The sequence below is a fragment of the Sorex araneus genome, chromosome 6 (genome assembly GCF_027595985.1).
Source record: "Sorex araneus isolate mSorAra2 chromosome 6, mSorAra2.pri, whole genome shotgun sequence".
Lineage (NCBI taxonomy): Eukaryota > Metazoa > Chordata > Mammalia > Eulipotyphla > Soricidae > Sorex > Sorex araneus.
Genome location: NC_073307.1, coordinates 110,384,201 through 110,401,626, shown reverse-complemented (window position 1 = coordinate 110,401,626; position 17,426 = coordinate 110,384,201). Strand labels below are relative to the sequence as shown.

The 17,426-nt window shown below is 46.0% G+C and overlaps 1 protein-coding gene across 3 annotated transcripts in view; it reads left to right on the top strand.

Annotated features, from left to right (window-relative positions):
- DENND2B (DENN domain containing 2B) overlaps window positions 1–17,426 on the top strand; it is a 186,969-nt gene that overhangs the window by 124,798 nt on the left and 44,745 nt on the right. For all 3 annotated transcript variants that reach the window (XM_055142523.1, XM_055142524.1, XM_004613618.2), the window contains one exon: window positions 6,040–6,144. In XM_055142523.1, coding sequence (XP_054998498.1) covers window positions 6,065–6,144 — 80 coding nt within the window. In that variant the 5' untranslated portion in view covers window positions 6,040–6,064. The remainder of the gene's footprint in view (window positions 1–6,039; window positions 6,145–17,426) is intronic.

The following is a 17,426-nucleotide window of genomic DNA, read 5'->3' as shown; positions in this document are numbered from 1 at the left end:
TAAGATTGGGTTCCCACAGAAATCATTCGAATTTAGTCACATTTGTTAAGTGAGTGTGACACCAGGAGTGACTGCTGAGACCCAGGCAGGAGGAAATGAAAGATGAGGCCGTTCCATGGGAGTGCTGCCAGGAAGCAAGTTGGCCCAGCCCTGGTGGTGAGGAGAGGTGACTGGAGGGGGTCAGGAAGAAGGTCACGTGGGTCGGAGTCAGTCTCTAGAGCTGCTATTTGGGCCAGGTGAACAGGCTGGACCTGACTGACTTACTCACTCCTTTCTTGGAACCAGCCTCTGGGGCCACAATGATGTTCCGTCCCTTTTCCTTTCCCTCAGGCTGCTTCCTCAGCTGTTCGCTAGCAGCGGCAGATTGCTGCATCAGTCCATGGGATGTGGATGTCGGCAGAAGCCCTCTCTATTGACTGGGGCTTTCTTTGTCAGGGGCCTTGACTTCTTCCCTAGCCTTGGAGCTCAGTGCAAGGCCGTGCTGGCCTCCCCCTGCAGGGCCGGTCCAGTGCTGCAGAGCGGGAAGCTTCCCTCCAGATGCTCACATCTGCTCCTCCTTCATTGCTCTTGGAGGTGGGGTGTCGAGGCTGGGATTCCAGTGTGTCCTTCTGAGACAAGGCAGACGATCACATCCACAGCAGGACCGCAGAAAAGCACCAGAGGAACGTTTAGAAGGGCCACCCAGAATCCCGCAGAAGACGCTCCTGTTTGGTGAATGGCTTCTCGAACCTGTCGGAGAGGGCTGGGATCAAGCGATGGGATTGGATTAGGAGCAGGAGGAGCATGAAGGGAGCTGGAGGAAGCTGTGGAAGGAGTAGCCTGGGCAGCCGCAGGAGCCTTCTAAGGCTCTTCACTCCACTGGTAGGGAGAAGGAGAAACGAAGTTTCTGTGGGCATGTGCTTTGTGTGTCTGTAGCTCAGCCTTTCGCTGCTGGGATACAGGCGGCAGCACTCAGCGCTGTGCAGCCGCCCGCTGTGGGCAGGAGCTGGGAGGGACAGTGGAGAGCCGCGTTGTTGGCGGGTAGCCCACTGTCACCCCATGGAAATGCAGGTGGTCATGGGGTGCTTCCTGATTTTTCAGGAGAAGACAAAATCTGAATTTTAATATTTATTTTATTTGTGCTCACCCTGAAATTTGGAAGTGAGGAGGAGAAAGTGAGGAAAGTTGTTTCCCACCAGAAGTGGGTGAAGGAAGAGGGGCCAGAGCCCCAAGCATGCCCCTGGGGCTGAGAAAGCTGGTTAATGGACCCGCTGCTTTGTTGACTGAGTCGCCTGACTGGGTGCCAGGGTGGAGGAGGTGGAAGGGGGTGCCTCAGGGTAAAAGCAGGAGCCCGGACTGAGTGTCCAACTTTTATTTGCACACTGTTGACAAAGACACTCAGTAGTATCCTTCACACCTTTCGAGGACCCCCATGTTTTCTCACTTACGAGGATATAGATGAGAGTAATGTGCTTACCAAAAATGCAGGGCCAGAAAGAAATACGGCTTCGTGATTGAATAGATGCTCTACATGTGGGAAGCCCTAGGTCCTATCTCCAGCACATACAGTGAATAAATGAGTGAATGAGAAAAGCAAAGAGCAAATTCCAAAAGCAGGCACTGGGCCCCCATCCCTCAAGTCCCACTAGGTATACAGGTGGGCTTTGTAACCTGCCTGTCAGTGGGCCTGGAGGCCTCACCGCTGCTCTGTGCCTGTTAGCGGAGTGGTCTTGGTCCTATCATCTGAACTCTCTGAATTTCAATGTGCCGAATGGGAAAATGGTTCTCCCTCTCACCACCTCCCAGAGTGTCAGAGCTGAATTAGAAGTCACCCAGAGACAGTGCAGAGCTCCACTCCCTGGAGATGGTGCCACTCACACTCCAGTTTCTGTTGTACCAGTTCCTGGCTGTGTGACTTGTGCCAAGCTGTTTCATTGCTCTTTTCTTTGGTTTTCTCGGTGCTGTGTAAAGGACAATTGTGCTGACTTGTAGGTTGTTACAAGGATTCAATTATTTCATGTGTGTGTGATGTGCTTATAACCTTAATTACAGTATACAAAATATCCAACAGCACATCTTTAATAAATGTGCCTTTGCGGCGCTGGAGCGATAGCACAGTGGGGAGGGCGTTTGCCTTGCACGCGGCCGACTCGGGTTCAATTCCCAGCAATCCCATATAGTCCCCCGAGCACTGCCAGGAGTAATTCCTGAGTGCATGAGCCAGGAGTAACCCTGTGCATTGCCAGGTGTGACGCAAAAACAAAAACAAAAAATATGCCTTTGCTTTTCTGTAGGACCTCTTACTGTGGTCGCAAAGAGGGAAAGGCTTACTTTAAATGTTGCTTCTTGGTGAGATCTTCCTACAAGGTCACTTTTCACTGGACTCTCCCCCTTTTGCATTTAACTCCTCCAGAGTGGGGACTCTCCCCATACATTTTATGTAGATCTTTGTCTAGAGCCTACCTTAGACAAATGGATAGTGTGTCAGGATAAGTAGTTTGAAAATGACTCGAACTCAGGCATGGAGGAGAGGTTGTCCTTCAGATACCTAGAAGAGAAGCCGTTAACTCTCCGTGTGCCAGACATAACCATCATGAAACTTGTTATTGCTCTTAAGGACAGAAAGTTAAATCTTTGAAACTCATGAGCATTCATTTCCTTTTTGTACTCTAGGAGGAGAAAGTGAGGAGAGCAGTTGCTTCCCACCAGAGGGTGGGTGTAGGAAGAGCTGTTTTGAGGCACCTGAGCCGTAAGATGTCCCCGAGCTAGCCAGTTACTATACCTGCCCTTTGCTGTCTGGGTTGCTGGCTCTGTGCTGTTAATAGAGACGGTGGAGTCTTTGCTGTCCGACTCCAAGACAGATGGCCTGCCCACTCAAGTGCCTGGGATTGTGGCACTTACTCTTAATGAGTTTGTAGAAAAGCTCAAAAGCGCTTCCTGAATAATTTTGTGCAGCAGTGCCACATTTTGTGTATGTGTCCACTGCATAAACAAATGAGATGGATTTCTTGTTGCCAGTTGGGTTAGTTCTGCCTTTTCTGGCTGTTATGAATATTTCTGTTATGAACATTTGCATATGAGTATTTGTTTGGGCATGTTTTCTGCGTGATGCATGGAGAGGAGTATGTTCTGCTGAGTCAGGTGCTGACTCTGGAGTATGACTTGTTGCCGCTGCTGTGGCGCCAGGGACTAGAATAAGTGATGATGGCGGGTGCCCGGGATCAGACTCAGGGCCTTATTCCTGCAAAGCGTGGACTCTCCTGCTTGGACCCTTTGAGTGTAACCTCTTGGTTTTTTGTTTGTTTGTTTGTTTGTTTGGGGGGGGGCACATCTGGAAGTGTTCAGGGCTTACTTATGCCTTTGTGCTCAGGGGTCACTCCTTGTGGTGCTCAGATGTTGTAAACTGAACCCAGGTCAGCCACGTGCAAGGCAAACGTCCTACCTGCTGTGCTATTGCTCCAGCCCCTCAAATCCTTTGTCTACTTTGTAATTGGGTTATTAGTCTTTCGTATTTGAATTGTAAAAGTTCTTTATTCTAGACTCAGATTTCTTAGCAGATATGTGATGTGCACAGACTTGCCCCTTTCTGTGAATAGTCTTTTTGCCTTCTTAATAGCATTTGGGAACTACACCTAGTAGTGCTCAGGGGCTACTCTCTCTATGTCCTTGGTGTGTAACTTCTGACTCTGCTTGAGGGATCATTCAGTGCTGGGAATTGAACGCAGGTCTTCTGTGTGCAAAGCAAACCTGGTCCATTGAGATAGTTCTCTGGCTTTTTGATAGCAGTTTTATTTATTTATTTATTTTTTATTGAATAACTGTGAGATAGTTACAAAGCTTTCTGTGATTTGAGTTTCAGTCATACAATGATAGAACACCCATCTCTCCACCCATGTACTTTTCCACCACCAGTGTTCCCAGTATCCCTCCCGTTACCCCCTCCTCATCCTACCCCCTCCCTCTAGGGCAGGCACTTTCCTTTACTCGCTCTCCACTTTGGGGCATTCTGGTAGATTGCCATTTTTTATAGCACAAAAATGTTCTATTTCAAGAAGATAATATTCATCTTTTACTTTTGTTGTTTTTATTCTTGGTAACATACCCAAAAAACAATGTTCAATCCAATATTACTAAGACTTACCTCTATTTTCTTATAGACTTGTTTCTGTAATTTTAGGTCTTTCATTCGACTCCTTCAGTTGACTATATCATTTGACTATGATCTATTTCTCCTGAGGTGTATGGCCTGAGGTAGGGGTTAAGGGTTCTCCTTTTTTTTTTGGGGGGGGGGGCGCTTTTTGGGTCATATCTAGTGATGCTCAGAGGTTATCCTGGCTCTCCTGGTGGTCCACAGGGGACTATATGGGATGGTGGTGGTGGAACCTGGGTCAGACTTGTGCACAGCAAGTGTACTACCTGCTATACTGTCACTCAAGCCCCGCTCCTTTATACTTTTGCAAGTGGATATCCATTAGTCAGAGCACCATTGCTTGAAAAGACTCTTCTTTCCTTGCTTAATTGTCTTGGCATCCAGTTGAAAATTAATTGACTCTGGATGTATAGGCTAATGTCTGGATTATTCCATTTAATTCTATTTCTATTCTTATGTTAGTATACACTGCCTTGATTAATTTTGCTGTTGTGAAATAAGTGAAATTGAGCCCTCAATTGTATTCTTGTCTTTCGATATTATTTTGGCTGTTCAGGGTCCCTTTCATTGCCACAAAATTCTAGATTAGGTTTGTCAGCTTCTGAAAAGCTTGAATATTTATGGATCTTCTGTTTACCTTTGGCTCTAACAGGAATATTGTCATTTTAGCAATACTGAGTTTTCAGATCTATGATATTGGAATATTTTCTCATTTATTTGTGTCTCCCCTCGCTCCCCATTTATTGATGTCTTTAATTTCTTTCAGTGGCGTTTTGTGGTTTTCAGTGTATAAGACATGTTCTTGTTGGGGGATGCCCGGGACCCCCAACCTCCCATGCAGTGCTCAGGAGGGCCATGAGATCCACCAGCAATTCTAGATCAACCAGGCTGGTGATTCAATGCTTGAGAGTTGGATGCTACTTGGTCCTTAGCAATTTGGGGGATACTCGAGCTACCCTGCAGTGCTGGGGGTCTCCAGAGATGCAAGGAGAGATCAAGAGATACTCCAGGGACCATGTATGTTCCTTAAAGAATGGTGACATATTAACTAACTCGATATATGAAGGGCCATTTTTCACTTTTTAAGTGTTTAAATTCCTTATGCCAAAAACTGTAATAACAAGTCTTACAACGGAGATGTTACTGGTGCCCACTCGAGCAAATTGATGAACAATGGGATGACAGTGACAGTGACAGTGAATCTTTAAGTTAAGGAGCATTAGGAAAAATATTGGCCAGATGCCACTTAATCAGAATGTTTATCCCTAATCAGCCTATTTAAATAATAGTAGACCTATTATTTCACTCTTCCTCCACACTGATGATTTTTCTAGATTCACACGACATTATCACCATACAAAGTACACTCATGCCTAATACATGTGATACATGTATGCATATTTATTGTACATTTCTTCCCAGTAAGATGAAACTTCTACCAGATGTAAGTCTACTGGATATCAGTGACTAGGATACTGGTACCTAGCTAAATTCTTGCTAAATAAATGTTCAATTGTTTAAACAAGATCTTGTTTTAAAAAGGTAAGTTCATTTGAAATCAATTCAAGAAATATATTGAAGGAAAGCAGTTCAGGTAACTTAGGAAATAAAAAGAGGGTAGCAATGGAATAACGTTACCATTTTCTGTGAACTGATAAACTTTCCATTATTGCAGATTCTTTTTTAACCTAAGTCAGAAGTCCTTTGAATTATCATGACCATACAATTAAAAATATGCTAGAAAGTAGTCTCTACCCCCATCCCTTCCATCAAGCCCCTTCCCTTCCCCCTCCCCCTCCCCCCTGCAATCCAATACACAGAAGTCCTCTTGGCAGAATTAGAAGAGTGTGCAGTGCTTTTGCTCTGCCTGTGAAAATTTGGTTTATAGACCTTTTTTTTTTTTTCCTTAGGGCTCTGGATTCGCAGAGAGTCGAAATGACCATGACTGCCAACAAGAATTCCAGCATTACCCATGGAGCTGGAGGCACTAAGGCCCCCCGGGGGACTCTGAGCAGGTGAGTTGGGGGTATACTGCTGGGGGATAGCGTCCACTAGAGGATGCCATGAAGGGACCATCAAGTGATCAGAGCCAAGGTGTGATATTTATGTGACCCTGACTGTCATCCAGGTGACTCTGGGGTCAGCTTAGGCTAACCATGAAGTAGAAGTCACCTTTATTTCATAAATGTGTCATTTTCTAGTCTGAAAGTCTCTGCAGGAAAGAGCCAACAGTAACACTTAGAACAAAATGTGCATTGTGCTGTTACAGTCACCCAGAGCTCCAGGAATGGAGCCAGCAGGAAGCAGCTGATGCTCCTGAGGCTGTAACCATTTTCCAAGAAGGGGACAGTTTAGGGCTCTACCTGAGTGAAGTGACTATAGCGAGGGAGGCTGAAAACATCTGGGCCAGCGGTGTGGGCACGGTGGTGCATATTAATATAAGCTCCAATCAGAAAAACAGGCTCTGTTACAGTTTAGACCACAGTGCAAATAAAGAAGCTCAGTATATTTTGCAGATAGCTGTGACCAACTTTTCTGGTTTTCTATTCTTTTTAGAAAGTAGGGATTTAAAACCATAGAAAACCTCCAGATTTTGAAACCATGCAGAATTGGCTTCAAATCCAGGCTTCAGCTGCTTACCAAATAGTGAGATCTCAGGTTTTTTAGGTGGGGGGAGGTAGGGGAACTTGTCTGTCAGTGCTCATAGCTGGCTCCCGGGTCTGCACTCAGGGATCACTGCTGGCAGTGTTTGGGGGACCGTATATGTTCCCCGGGATCAAATCCGGGTCTGCCTCATGCAAGGCAAATATCTTACCCATTGTTATCTCTCAGGCTCCTTAAGGTGTTTCCCTTTCCCCTCTAATACCTTGGGCATTTAGCTATAAATAATAACACAATAACATCTATCTTACATGATGGTTATAATCATCAATGTTCAGCATAAAGACTGGCATGAAGTGGATGATGAAGTACAAGCCCCAGAACTGGCAGGTAGGTGTACAGGGCTGTCAGCAGGGTTACTCCATAGCAGGACCAATAAAAACACCTTTGCATCCCCTCTAACCTAAGCGAGAGCTGCTGGCATACTTACTTCCAAGAACTGTGTGAGACTGCGAATAGCAGTCACCAACACATTTTTGGGGTGGAATCGGAGGAATAACTGAGCTCAGGGCATGTTGGTGGCAAAAGCAGAAGCAGACTAGGTATCAGAATATTTAGTTCCTGTTACCTGTGTTTGCTAAACCAATAAAATGTGATACTGTACGAGTAAAATAAGCATATATAATGGTATAGGCTCATTTAAAAAAATTTTATTAGTGAATCACCGTGAGGTACAGTTACAGACTTACAAATCTTCTTGCTTGCATTTCAGTTTTACAGTGGTTTAACATTGAAGAAATAGTATATTTAGAACCAGGATTAGAAATGACCATACCTATCAGCCCTCAACACCTTGATTTTTCACTCTAATTTTCATTACGTAGTGGAAGATGCAGTATTTACATCAAGTCACAAAGCAGAATCAGGATTGCTGAGAGGAACTCCATGGAATGCATACCAACATGTTTTCAATGGTTTCAGAAGTTACTTTTACTTTCCCAGCATGCTCGCCATTCTGACCTGATGAACAGTGTTTGTAAAGATCTGAGCCTTGGGACTGGATTGATAAAACAGTACACAGAGTACGTGCTTGCTTTGCATGCAGTTGACCTGGGATCAATCCCATGTAGCCTATATTCTCATCAAACCCCCAGCAGGAGTGATTGTTGAGCACAGATCCAGAAGTAATCCCTGAGCACTATTGGGCATGCATCCCAAAGAAAAATATCTGAGGATAAAATTCTCCCCAAAGAAAAATATCTGAGGATCTCTGAGATCTCTGAGATGCCAAAATGAAACACACCAAAAACACTTTTCCTAGCCTTACTTGTCTTCCTTCCTGCCACATCTCCCCTCCCCTCTCTTCTTCTCTCTCTTGCTGGGAACCTGACTCTAGGTGGGAAGTCCCAGTTTTGTCTGTGGGGGCATCACTCCTCTCTCACAGGTCCCTGCCGGACAAACGGTGCATCTGGTGGTTTCTCTGGCCACCTTCACCTCCAGGCACATCTGGTGTTTGGTGAGGTTGGGGGAGGGCGATGTCTTTGGAATCAGTAGAGCTGTAAATCACCAGTTCATTTACAAAGTCGAAGCCCGTGTGTTTGGAATGCTTTCCTCCTAAACCCAGATTCTAGATTGTGGGGAACAAAGAGTCCTGACAGCTTTTCTTTGTTCAAGGCACCTGAGGTTTAGCTGGGTGATTTTGTGTTTTGTTTTGCCACACTAGCAATGCTCAAGGCTCACTCCTGGCTCTGACTCAGAAATTACTCCTGCTGGTGCACAGGAGACCATATGGATGATACTGGGGATCAAACCCTGGTTGGCTGCATGCAAGGCAAACAAACACCTTACCCACTGTACTATCTCTCCAGCACTAGATTGGTGATTTTGGCACCTAAGCTTCTTTCTTTTTTTGAGGGGGTAACCATACCCAGCGGTGCACAGGCCTTACTCCTGGTTCATACTCAGGGATTACTCCTGGTAGACTCGGGGTGCTGGGGATCAAACCCAGGTCAGTCATGTACAAGGCAAGTACCCTACCAGCTGTGCTATTGTCTCTGGCCCCATCACCTAAGTTTCTTAGACTAACATTTCAGTAGATATCTGGCAGTGGTCTAAGACCCTTTATGATCACCAGCCAAAGAATCTAGTGGAGAGAGACTCCCTAATGAGTGATAGGGGAATTTGGGATAGTTGGACCTTTGACTCCCTGGCTCTTTGGAGGAACTCCATATCATCCTCTCATACACCGAGGAGCCCAGTGGTACTGAGAAACATTTGATTTTATCTAGCTTTGGGTGCAGGGGCTACTTAGGGCAAAAGAATTGATGGGGCAGGTGGAACCCCATGAAACTCTTTTGTATCACCAGGCTGTGCTCTTCATTTGAATAAGACCAATTGGTGCTGCCACCAAACCAGTACGGGTTAAAGACCCAAGACGCCATCCCATTGTTAGATTTTTACAGGTGCTTTGCTCATTTATTCCCTTCCGTTTCCTTTGTGGCTCAGTCTTGATTTGGCAGGATGTGTCAGTGGAGGAAATCTAAGCCTTTTCATTGGCTAAGTCTTCAGTGCCTACATCTTGCTGTTTTGGTCTCTTAAAGTAGGTTTCCTTTTCTCTTTGTTAATGAGGCTTACTGGGCACATTGCTTTACTGTTAACTGCCAGCTGTACCCTCCTCACGGCTGTTCCCACTCCAGCTCACAAGGGTTTTCTCTGTCTTACATGGAGGGGTACGGGGCAGGATGTGGGATTTTTCAAGCAACTCTGAATTCTAGGAGTCAGACTTTGAGATGTTGGTGTTGGTGACCTGGGTGAGGAAGCAGCTTGCTGTTGTGCAACCAAGTAAGTGATCACGTTTAGTGCTATTTCAGCTGCCTACAAGGGCGTGGGGTGAACTTTGCTAGTTGATGCTCTCGGGAGATGTTACCTGTCAACCAGTCCTGTTTGGCTGTTCTTAGACTTTTCGTGATGGCATATTTCTTTGGCCTGTGGATCTTTTTGATGTGAGCATATGGGCCATCAGTGCTTTTTGGGGGAACCTGGCAGTACTGTTATAGATGGGAGAAACTGTGGTGCTTGTGAAAACGCTGACTTCTCAGAGTCAGGGAGGGTCTTTCCATTCTCCCACCCCTGGTCTGTGGAGACAGTAACTCCCTGGTGATCCCTTGACGAGGAAGGCTGCGAGAAGAGTGTGGAGCAGCTCTGGCTGTAGCTACCTGAGGGCTCTTGTTAGCTTTGGATTCCTTATGTTCTGTCCGTACGTTCCTAGACAGGCAGAGGCAAACAGGACTTACAGCTCATTTAGTCTAATCCACTTAAAAGCATTTAAAAAAACTTCCCCTTTCCCTTCTCTTTGTTGTGAGGACCCAAGTTCCCAATGTACTTGACTGCCAGGCATGCACTCCTATGCAGTGCTCCCTGGGGATCTCCTGTTAGGTGGCGGGCTTTGCCAGGGGTCATGCCCTTTGGTTGGGGCACTCACTAACCTTCTGGTTGCTTTTCTCACTGGGGGTCGCTCTGGTGCTCACTCATGTGCCCACGGGGGCTGCACTCCTGGCCCTGGTGCTCACCCATCTTTATTGCAGGGCTCACAGGAGTTGCCCACTTGGGTTGTGGTGCCTGCCCGCACCTGGCTGGGAGCCAGAATTGGCACACTGTTGCCATGCCAGGGCTCGAAGACAGGGCCCGGGAGCCGCAGGGACTGTGCTTTTGACACATGTGGGCGGCACTGGAGGTTGAGCGTGTGACCTCACACTTGCAAAGTAGGTGCTTTGGCCTACTTTGGCCTACACTTGCCAAGTAGGTGCTTTTACTGCTGAGCCGTCCCTGCACCCTCCTCACGCTTGCTTTGCGGGGTAGAGAGTGGAAGTACTCCACAAGTATCTGGAAGTGGTGGGAAGAGGAATTGAAGCCTTGCTCCCATGGGCCGCCTTTTATTTGATTGTGTTGACTCCCTGTAAACATTTCTGGAGTTTGCCTGCCTCCAAACTAGTGTCATATATAATTAAGTCAGATCTGGCCTATCGTGCAGGCTCTGAAACACTTTCACACACAACACTAGTAGGGTATAAGTTCTTTTTTTTTTTTTTTTTTTTTTTTTTTGCTTTTTTGGGTCACACCCAGCGATGCACAGGGGTCACTCCTGGCTCATGCACTCAGGAATTACTCCTGGCGGTGCTCGGGGGACCATATGGGATGCTGGGATTCGAACCCGGGTCGGCCACGTGCAAGGCAAACGCCCTACCCGCTGTGCTATCACTCCAGCCCCTAGTAGGGTATAAGTTCTTACCCTCTTCCTAAGATCTAGGGCATAGGGAGCAAATATGTATCCACCTTGGCAGTGAGATCTTAACAGCTTTCCAGATTGTACCATAACAAATCAGCGCCTTCCGTTATACTCTAACTTAGGGGTATTATATTATAGCTCTGCTGTCACTAGGCTTTAGTTTTACCATGTATTGGAGGCAAATGAATCCCGAGATCCTCTCTGACTCTCACATTCCAACTGTTTGCTGGATCTCCGAAGAATTCCAATAGTAGAGTTGGAAACAATCACTCTGGACAAGAACTGAGTACTGAAAGTAGGTAAAGTTGTAAATCATAATGCACAAAAGGGCTGGAGGGAAAAGGAGAGGGAGAGGGAGAGGGAGAGGGAGATGGACAGAGAGAGAGAGAGAGAGAGAGAGAGAGAGAGAGTAAGAGAGAGAAAGAGAAGTGCCTGCCATAGAGGCAAGCTGGATGGGGGGACAGTGGTGGGAGGGAAGCTGGGCCGGTGGTGGTGGGAAATGTATACTGCATTGTATGACTGAAACCCAATCATGAACAACTTTGTAAATGTGTATTTCAGGGTAATTCAATTTTACAGAATTTTCAGTAATGGTAGGGGGAATAAGACCCCACCAATATCCATCATATGAGATACTATATGGTAGTTGCCATTTGGAGGATTCAGAAGGGTCTTCTTCCTTCCCCTCCACCTCCTCCTTCTCCCCTCTTGCTCCTCATCTTCCTCCTCCTCCTTCTTCTTCTCTGTGTCTGTCTCTCTCTTTTTTTTTGTCTTTTATTTTTTTAATTTGGGGGCGGGGGCATACCCAGCAGAGCTTAGGAATTTCTCCTGCTGGTGCTTGGGCCCATATGTGGTACTGGGAATGCAACCCAGAATAACCCCTGCAAGGCAAGTGCCCTGCCCACTCTACCATTCTCCTGGCCTCCAAAAGAGTTCTAAGTGGGGAAAAAAAGCACTAGAAAGAAATAACATTTGCATCCAGACTGACAAGAATATAAACTTCGCATTAGAGACCAAAGAAAAGATATAGTTCTGGAGAAAGACCAGGATTTTGCTTTTGTTTTTTGTTTTTGTTTTGTTTGTGTTGTTTCCTTTCATTTTAGGAATGGGCTACTCCCGGCAGAGCTCAGGCCTGCAAGACCTGCAGTGCTCATTCTGGGCCAGTGATCCAGGACCTGGGGGCAGGCAGGTTGTCACCAGGCCTTTACCTGGAAGTACCTGAAGAGCAGATTGCACTGGGGGTTGCACTCAGGTACACATGTTAGGCATGTTTCTACCACTTGAGTCATCTCCTATCCCCAATCTAGAAATAGGCATAATTTTTTTATGAAAACCTGGACCACTGGTCAGGAAAACTTATGGTCCCCTTACCCAAGATGCCTTCTAGAATCTAACCATAATATCACCAATATTGGTCTCATTTATTTCACGTAACAGATGATTTCAACTTAATGACTTGAAATAGCAGTCATTAATTTTATTCACAAATTATAGTGTGGGTATGGCTCAGCAAGGAAGACTTGTCTTTGTTCCTTGAAGTACCAGATGGGGTGGCTTGAAGGTTGAGGGTGACTCAGTTGATCATCCTTAACCTCGGTTGATTTGGGACTGGAACGAATGCTAACTTGTTCACGTTCGTGTCAGATTACTGGTGTTGGGACTTGAGATGGAGTGTATCTGCATGCAGCATGTTTGTTTGGAAGCCTGCTTTCAGTCCTCATTCTTGGGTTGTAAGAATGAGCATTTCAAGACACCAAGACAGATAAGGTGTGATGTTTTAAGGACCTACCCTCAGTGTTTGCTTCTCTTTTTTTCTTACTGTCTGGAACACAATTAAAAAGATCCTAAATTCAAGGTAAAGTGTTCTGCACCCCAGTTCTAATACCAGGATTAGGTACTTCCACACCACAGTTCTCTGACACTAGTTGGGTGTCCTACAGTGCAACCCATTTCTGCCTCCCTTCCCTGGGATATGGCATCACCTTCCCCAGATGCAGGGTTCAGTCCGTGAGATTCCTCTCAGATGCCAGCCACAAGCCCAGGTTGTTACATGTGCTTCTGATCCACACAGCAAAGGTACCCAGGACCCTCTACTTGGGTTCCATAAACCTGCGGGAGCAGCTTACAGACCTCAGAAAGTCTGTTTATTCTCTAGATTCCCAGTTTATTGTGCCATCCAAGAGTCACAGAGAACAGTTGAATAAAAGAGAGGAACTTTATTGGCAAGAAAACAACTTCAGTTGGGAAGTTGGTATGGCCAACACAGGCTCTGGAACAAACTTCAGAAAGAGGAACTTGGGGTTCTGATTTTATGCCAAATAGAGTTAGGGTAATGTAAAAGTTTTGTCCATATTTAGTTTTTCAGAAAGAAAGAATATATGTTTATGCAGGGAGAAAGGTGGGCATGCAGGATTGAGGGATATGCAAATGAACTTAATCCTATATTTCATGTACAAGAAACACAATGTGCATGTGAAACACACACCAAGGGTCACTGTCACTGTCATCCTATCAATTTGCTCAAGCGGGCGCCAGTAATGTCTCCATTTATTCTAGCCCTGACATTTTAGCAGCCTCGCTTTTCTTGTTCTTCCCAGTGGTGCCGCATTGGAGACTCTTTCAGGGTAAGGGGAGTGAGACTCATCATTGTTGCTGTATTTGGCGTATCAGATACACCACGGAGAGCTTGCCAGGCTCTGCCATGCGGGCAGGATGCTCTCGGTACCTTGCCAGGTTCTCTGAGAGGGAGAACTAGTATGTTTGTTAATATGAAACTGAAGAGAAAATAGATGATAGGTTAGTGAGGGCTCCCTTGTCCAGTCTCCACTGACCAGTTCTGTATGTCCAGGGCCTGAGGTCCTTATCAGTACAAAGGTATTTGAGGGTCTCTGTCTGGGACCAATCAGAGTCAAAAGAATGTAACCATGTGCCTGCTCCCCCAGAGGGCTTGATACATCCCCCAGATCACAGCTTCAGCTTCAGGCCAGTTTGCTTTTGTTGACTTAACCCCAGAGAGTCCATCAGAGTTTTGAGGAGAAGAGAGGGGGTTCAAGGTTGTAAAAACTGTTGATGATTTGACTATGACTGTGAAGGCTGTTCAGGGGTTTGACTCAAAAACCAAAGAAATGCACAGGGTGAGGTCTCAGGGGTTTGGCCCTAGGCATGGTGGCAGAGTGGAAGAATTGTATCAACTTGGAAACTCGCGAAAGTCTGTCCTTTAGGATTCTTTTTTCCATCCAATTTTTTAATTTAGTTTATAAACGAGATCGGGCGCGTTCAGGGTAGTATGTATGGCAGAGCCTGGCAAGCTACCCGTGGCGTATGGATATGTCAAAAACAGTAACACTGGGGCTGGAGCGATAGCGATAGCGGGTAGGGTGTTTGCCTTGCACGCGGCCGACCCGGGTTCTAATCCCAGCATCCCATATGGTCCCCTGAGCACCGCCAGGGGTAATTCCTGAGTGAAGAGCCAGGAGTAACCCCTGTGCATTGCCGGGTGTGACCCAAAAACAAAAACAAAAAAAAACAGTAACAATAAGTCTCATAATGAGAGACGTTACTGGTGCCCGCTCGAACAAATCGATGAGCTACGGGAAGACAGTGACAGTGACAGTTTATAAACTGGTTACTGTTTTTGGCATATCGAATACACCACGGGTCGCTTGCCAGACTCTGCCATGGGGGCAGGATACTCCAGTAGCTTGCCGGGCTCCCCGAGAGGGATGGAGGAATCGAACCCAGGTTGGCCGCTTGCAAGGCAAATGCCCTACCCGCTCTGCTACCACTCCAGTCCAAACCAATGCCTAGACACTTAAAAGGCTTAACTGTGCAAGTCTCACAATGGAGACGTTACTGGTGCCCACTCTAGGAAATCGATGAACAACAGGACGACAGTGCTACAGTTTATAACCTTATAAATTGACAGAAAACAAATATTTGGAACTCGATCTGAAACTTCAGAATTTAATCATTAGAGCCCAAATATAAGCAGGTCATAAGGGAAATTAATCACAGTGCTTATAATTGAAAAGGTAATTTTCCCTCACATAATTGATGTTCAGAGCCACAGAGATATAGCTCAAAGATATATTTCTTTCTGGAAATCAAAAGGTAACTACATTTCTGCTCTGGTTCTGGCTACCATATGACCTTCCCTGAAAGACTATCATTGAAAACTGGAAGCTCTCTAACAGCGGTTTTTCAACTGTAGGTTCGCTGACTGGTAGCTGTCTGTGGGTAGTATGAAAAGGTTGAAAAACACTGGCTTTGGGGCCAGTACAGCAGGTAGGGCACTTGCCTTGTACATAGGCAACCTGGGTTCAATCCCCAGCACCCTATACGGTCCCCTGAACTAGAAGTGATCCCTGAGTGGAGAGCCAGGAGTAACCACTAAGCATCGCTAGATGTGGCACCCCTAACTCCCCAAAAAAAGAAAAAAAGAAAAAGAAAACCACTGACTTAGATGAAGCCTCACTGGAGGCTGAGGGGGCTCCCAGCTGCTTGGATGTGGTTGCTTTAGGAGCAGGAAGGCTAGATTATGAGTGTCACTTTGGCTTTTTGTCAGGAGTAGACCAGAGTGGGACATCAGCAGGAGTCACTGGACTGAGCCCTCCTCTGGCTGGGGATCGGCAGGAGCTGGGTGGAGGGGGGGCACGTTTAGACTTACTAATGGAACTCAGGAGGCTTCCTTCTTTCTCAGGGGTAAATGGGAAGGGGGCCTGGAGTGATAGCTCAGCAGGTAGGGTGTTTGCCTTGCACTCGGCTGAACCGGGTTCAATTCCTCTGTCCCTCTGTCCCTACCGAGAGTATCCCACCCGAATGGCAGAGCCTGGCAAGCTACCTGTGGCGTATTCGATATGCCAAAGACAGTAACAACAAGTCTCACAATGGAGACGTTACTGGTGTCCGCTTGAGCAAATCAATGAGCAACGGGATGACAGTGACAGTGACAGATGGGAAGGGAGGGAGTACAGTGAGAGAAGCGACTCCAGAGTGGGGCCAGTCACCAACTTGATTCCCACTAAGCGCACGAGGACAACTTTAGTTGAGCAGCTTAGAATGCCAAATGCCCGACTTCCAAGCAATTCCATTTGAGACTTTGGGGTTCTAACCCAGTTCAAAACCAACTAAGCGCCCTACAATTCTGCCCAATTCTGACACTGTTTACAAGCAGATAGCATTAGATTCCATAGGCTAAGGGCCGAGTCTTACAAGACAGTCTCCCCCACCCCCAACCCACCCCACTTCAGATACCTCGGGGAGCCCTGTGGCACTGTGTTTCCAGTCACCTGTACTCCCAATCAAGTAGCCATAAGGGAGGGCTTCCAAAGGTCTCCTCTTGGATTTCTGTTACCAGTGGTAAGTTCATACTTTCACCTGAAGTTCTGAACAACTGACTATAAATCACAGGTTCCCATGACCTCCTGTCCCTTCTGGAGTAAATTAATTTGCTAGGGCAGTTTACCAAACTCAGAAAAATATTTTACTTCCTGGTTATTGTTTTTGTACGAAAGGATTTTGGCTCTAACAGATGGTAAAGAGGCGAGGAGCAAGGCATATGGGAACAGGATCAGATTTCCACACGTTCTCCAGGCGATGCCATTCTCCCCAAATCTCCCAAGTGGTTTTCAACCCAGAAGCTTTCTGAACCATGTCCTTTTGGGTTTTTAATGGCCTCACCACAAAGGCACTGATTTAATCACTGACCTTTGGTGATTGATCCAACTTCTAGCTTCTCTCTCCTCCCAGAAGCCTGAAGAAGAGACTGTACATCCCAACCCTCTAAGTACCCAGCAACCAGCCCTCATTCTCTTTCTTTCTTTCTTTCTTTCTTTCTTTCTTTCTTTCTTTCTTTCTTTCTTTCTTTCTTTCTTTCTTTCTTTCTTTCTTTCTTTCTTTCTTTCTCTCTTTCTCTCTCTTTCTTTCTTTCTCTTTCTCTCTCTCTCTTTTTCTTTCTTTCTTTCTTTCTTTCTTTCTTTCTTTCTTTCTTTCTTTTTCTTTCTTCCTTTCTTTCTTCCTTCCTTTCTTTCTTTCTTTCTTTCTTTCTTTCTTTCTTTCTTTCTTTCTTTCTTTCTTTCTTTCTTTCTTTCTTTCTTTTTTCTTTTTTTTTTTTTTTGGGTCACACCCAGCGATGCTCAGGGGTTACTCCTGGCTTTGCACTCAGGAGTTACTCCTGGCGGTGCTTGGGGGACCATATGGGATGCCGGGGGATCGAACCCGGGTCGGCCGCATGCAAGGCAAACGCCCTACCCGCTGTGCTATCGCTCCGGCCCTCTTTCTTTCTTTTTTCTTTCTTTCTCTTTCTTTCTCTCTCTCTTTCATACTTTCTCTCTTTTTCTTTTTCTTTCTCTTTCTCTCTTTCTTTTTCTTTCTCTTTCTCTCTTTCTTTCTCTCTTTCTTTCTTTCTCTCTT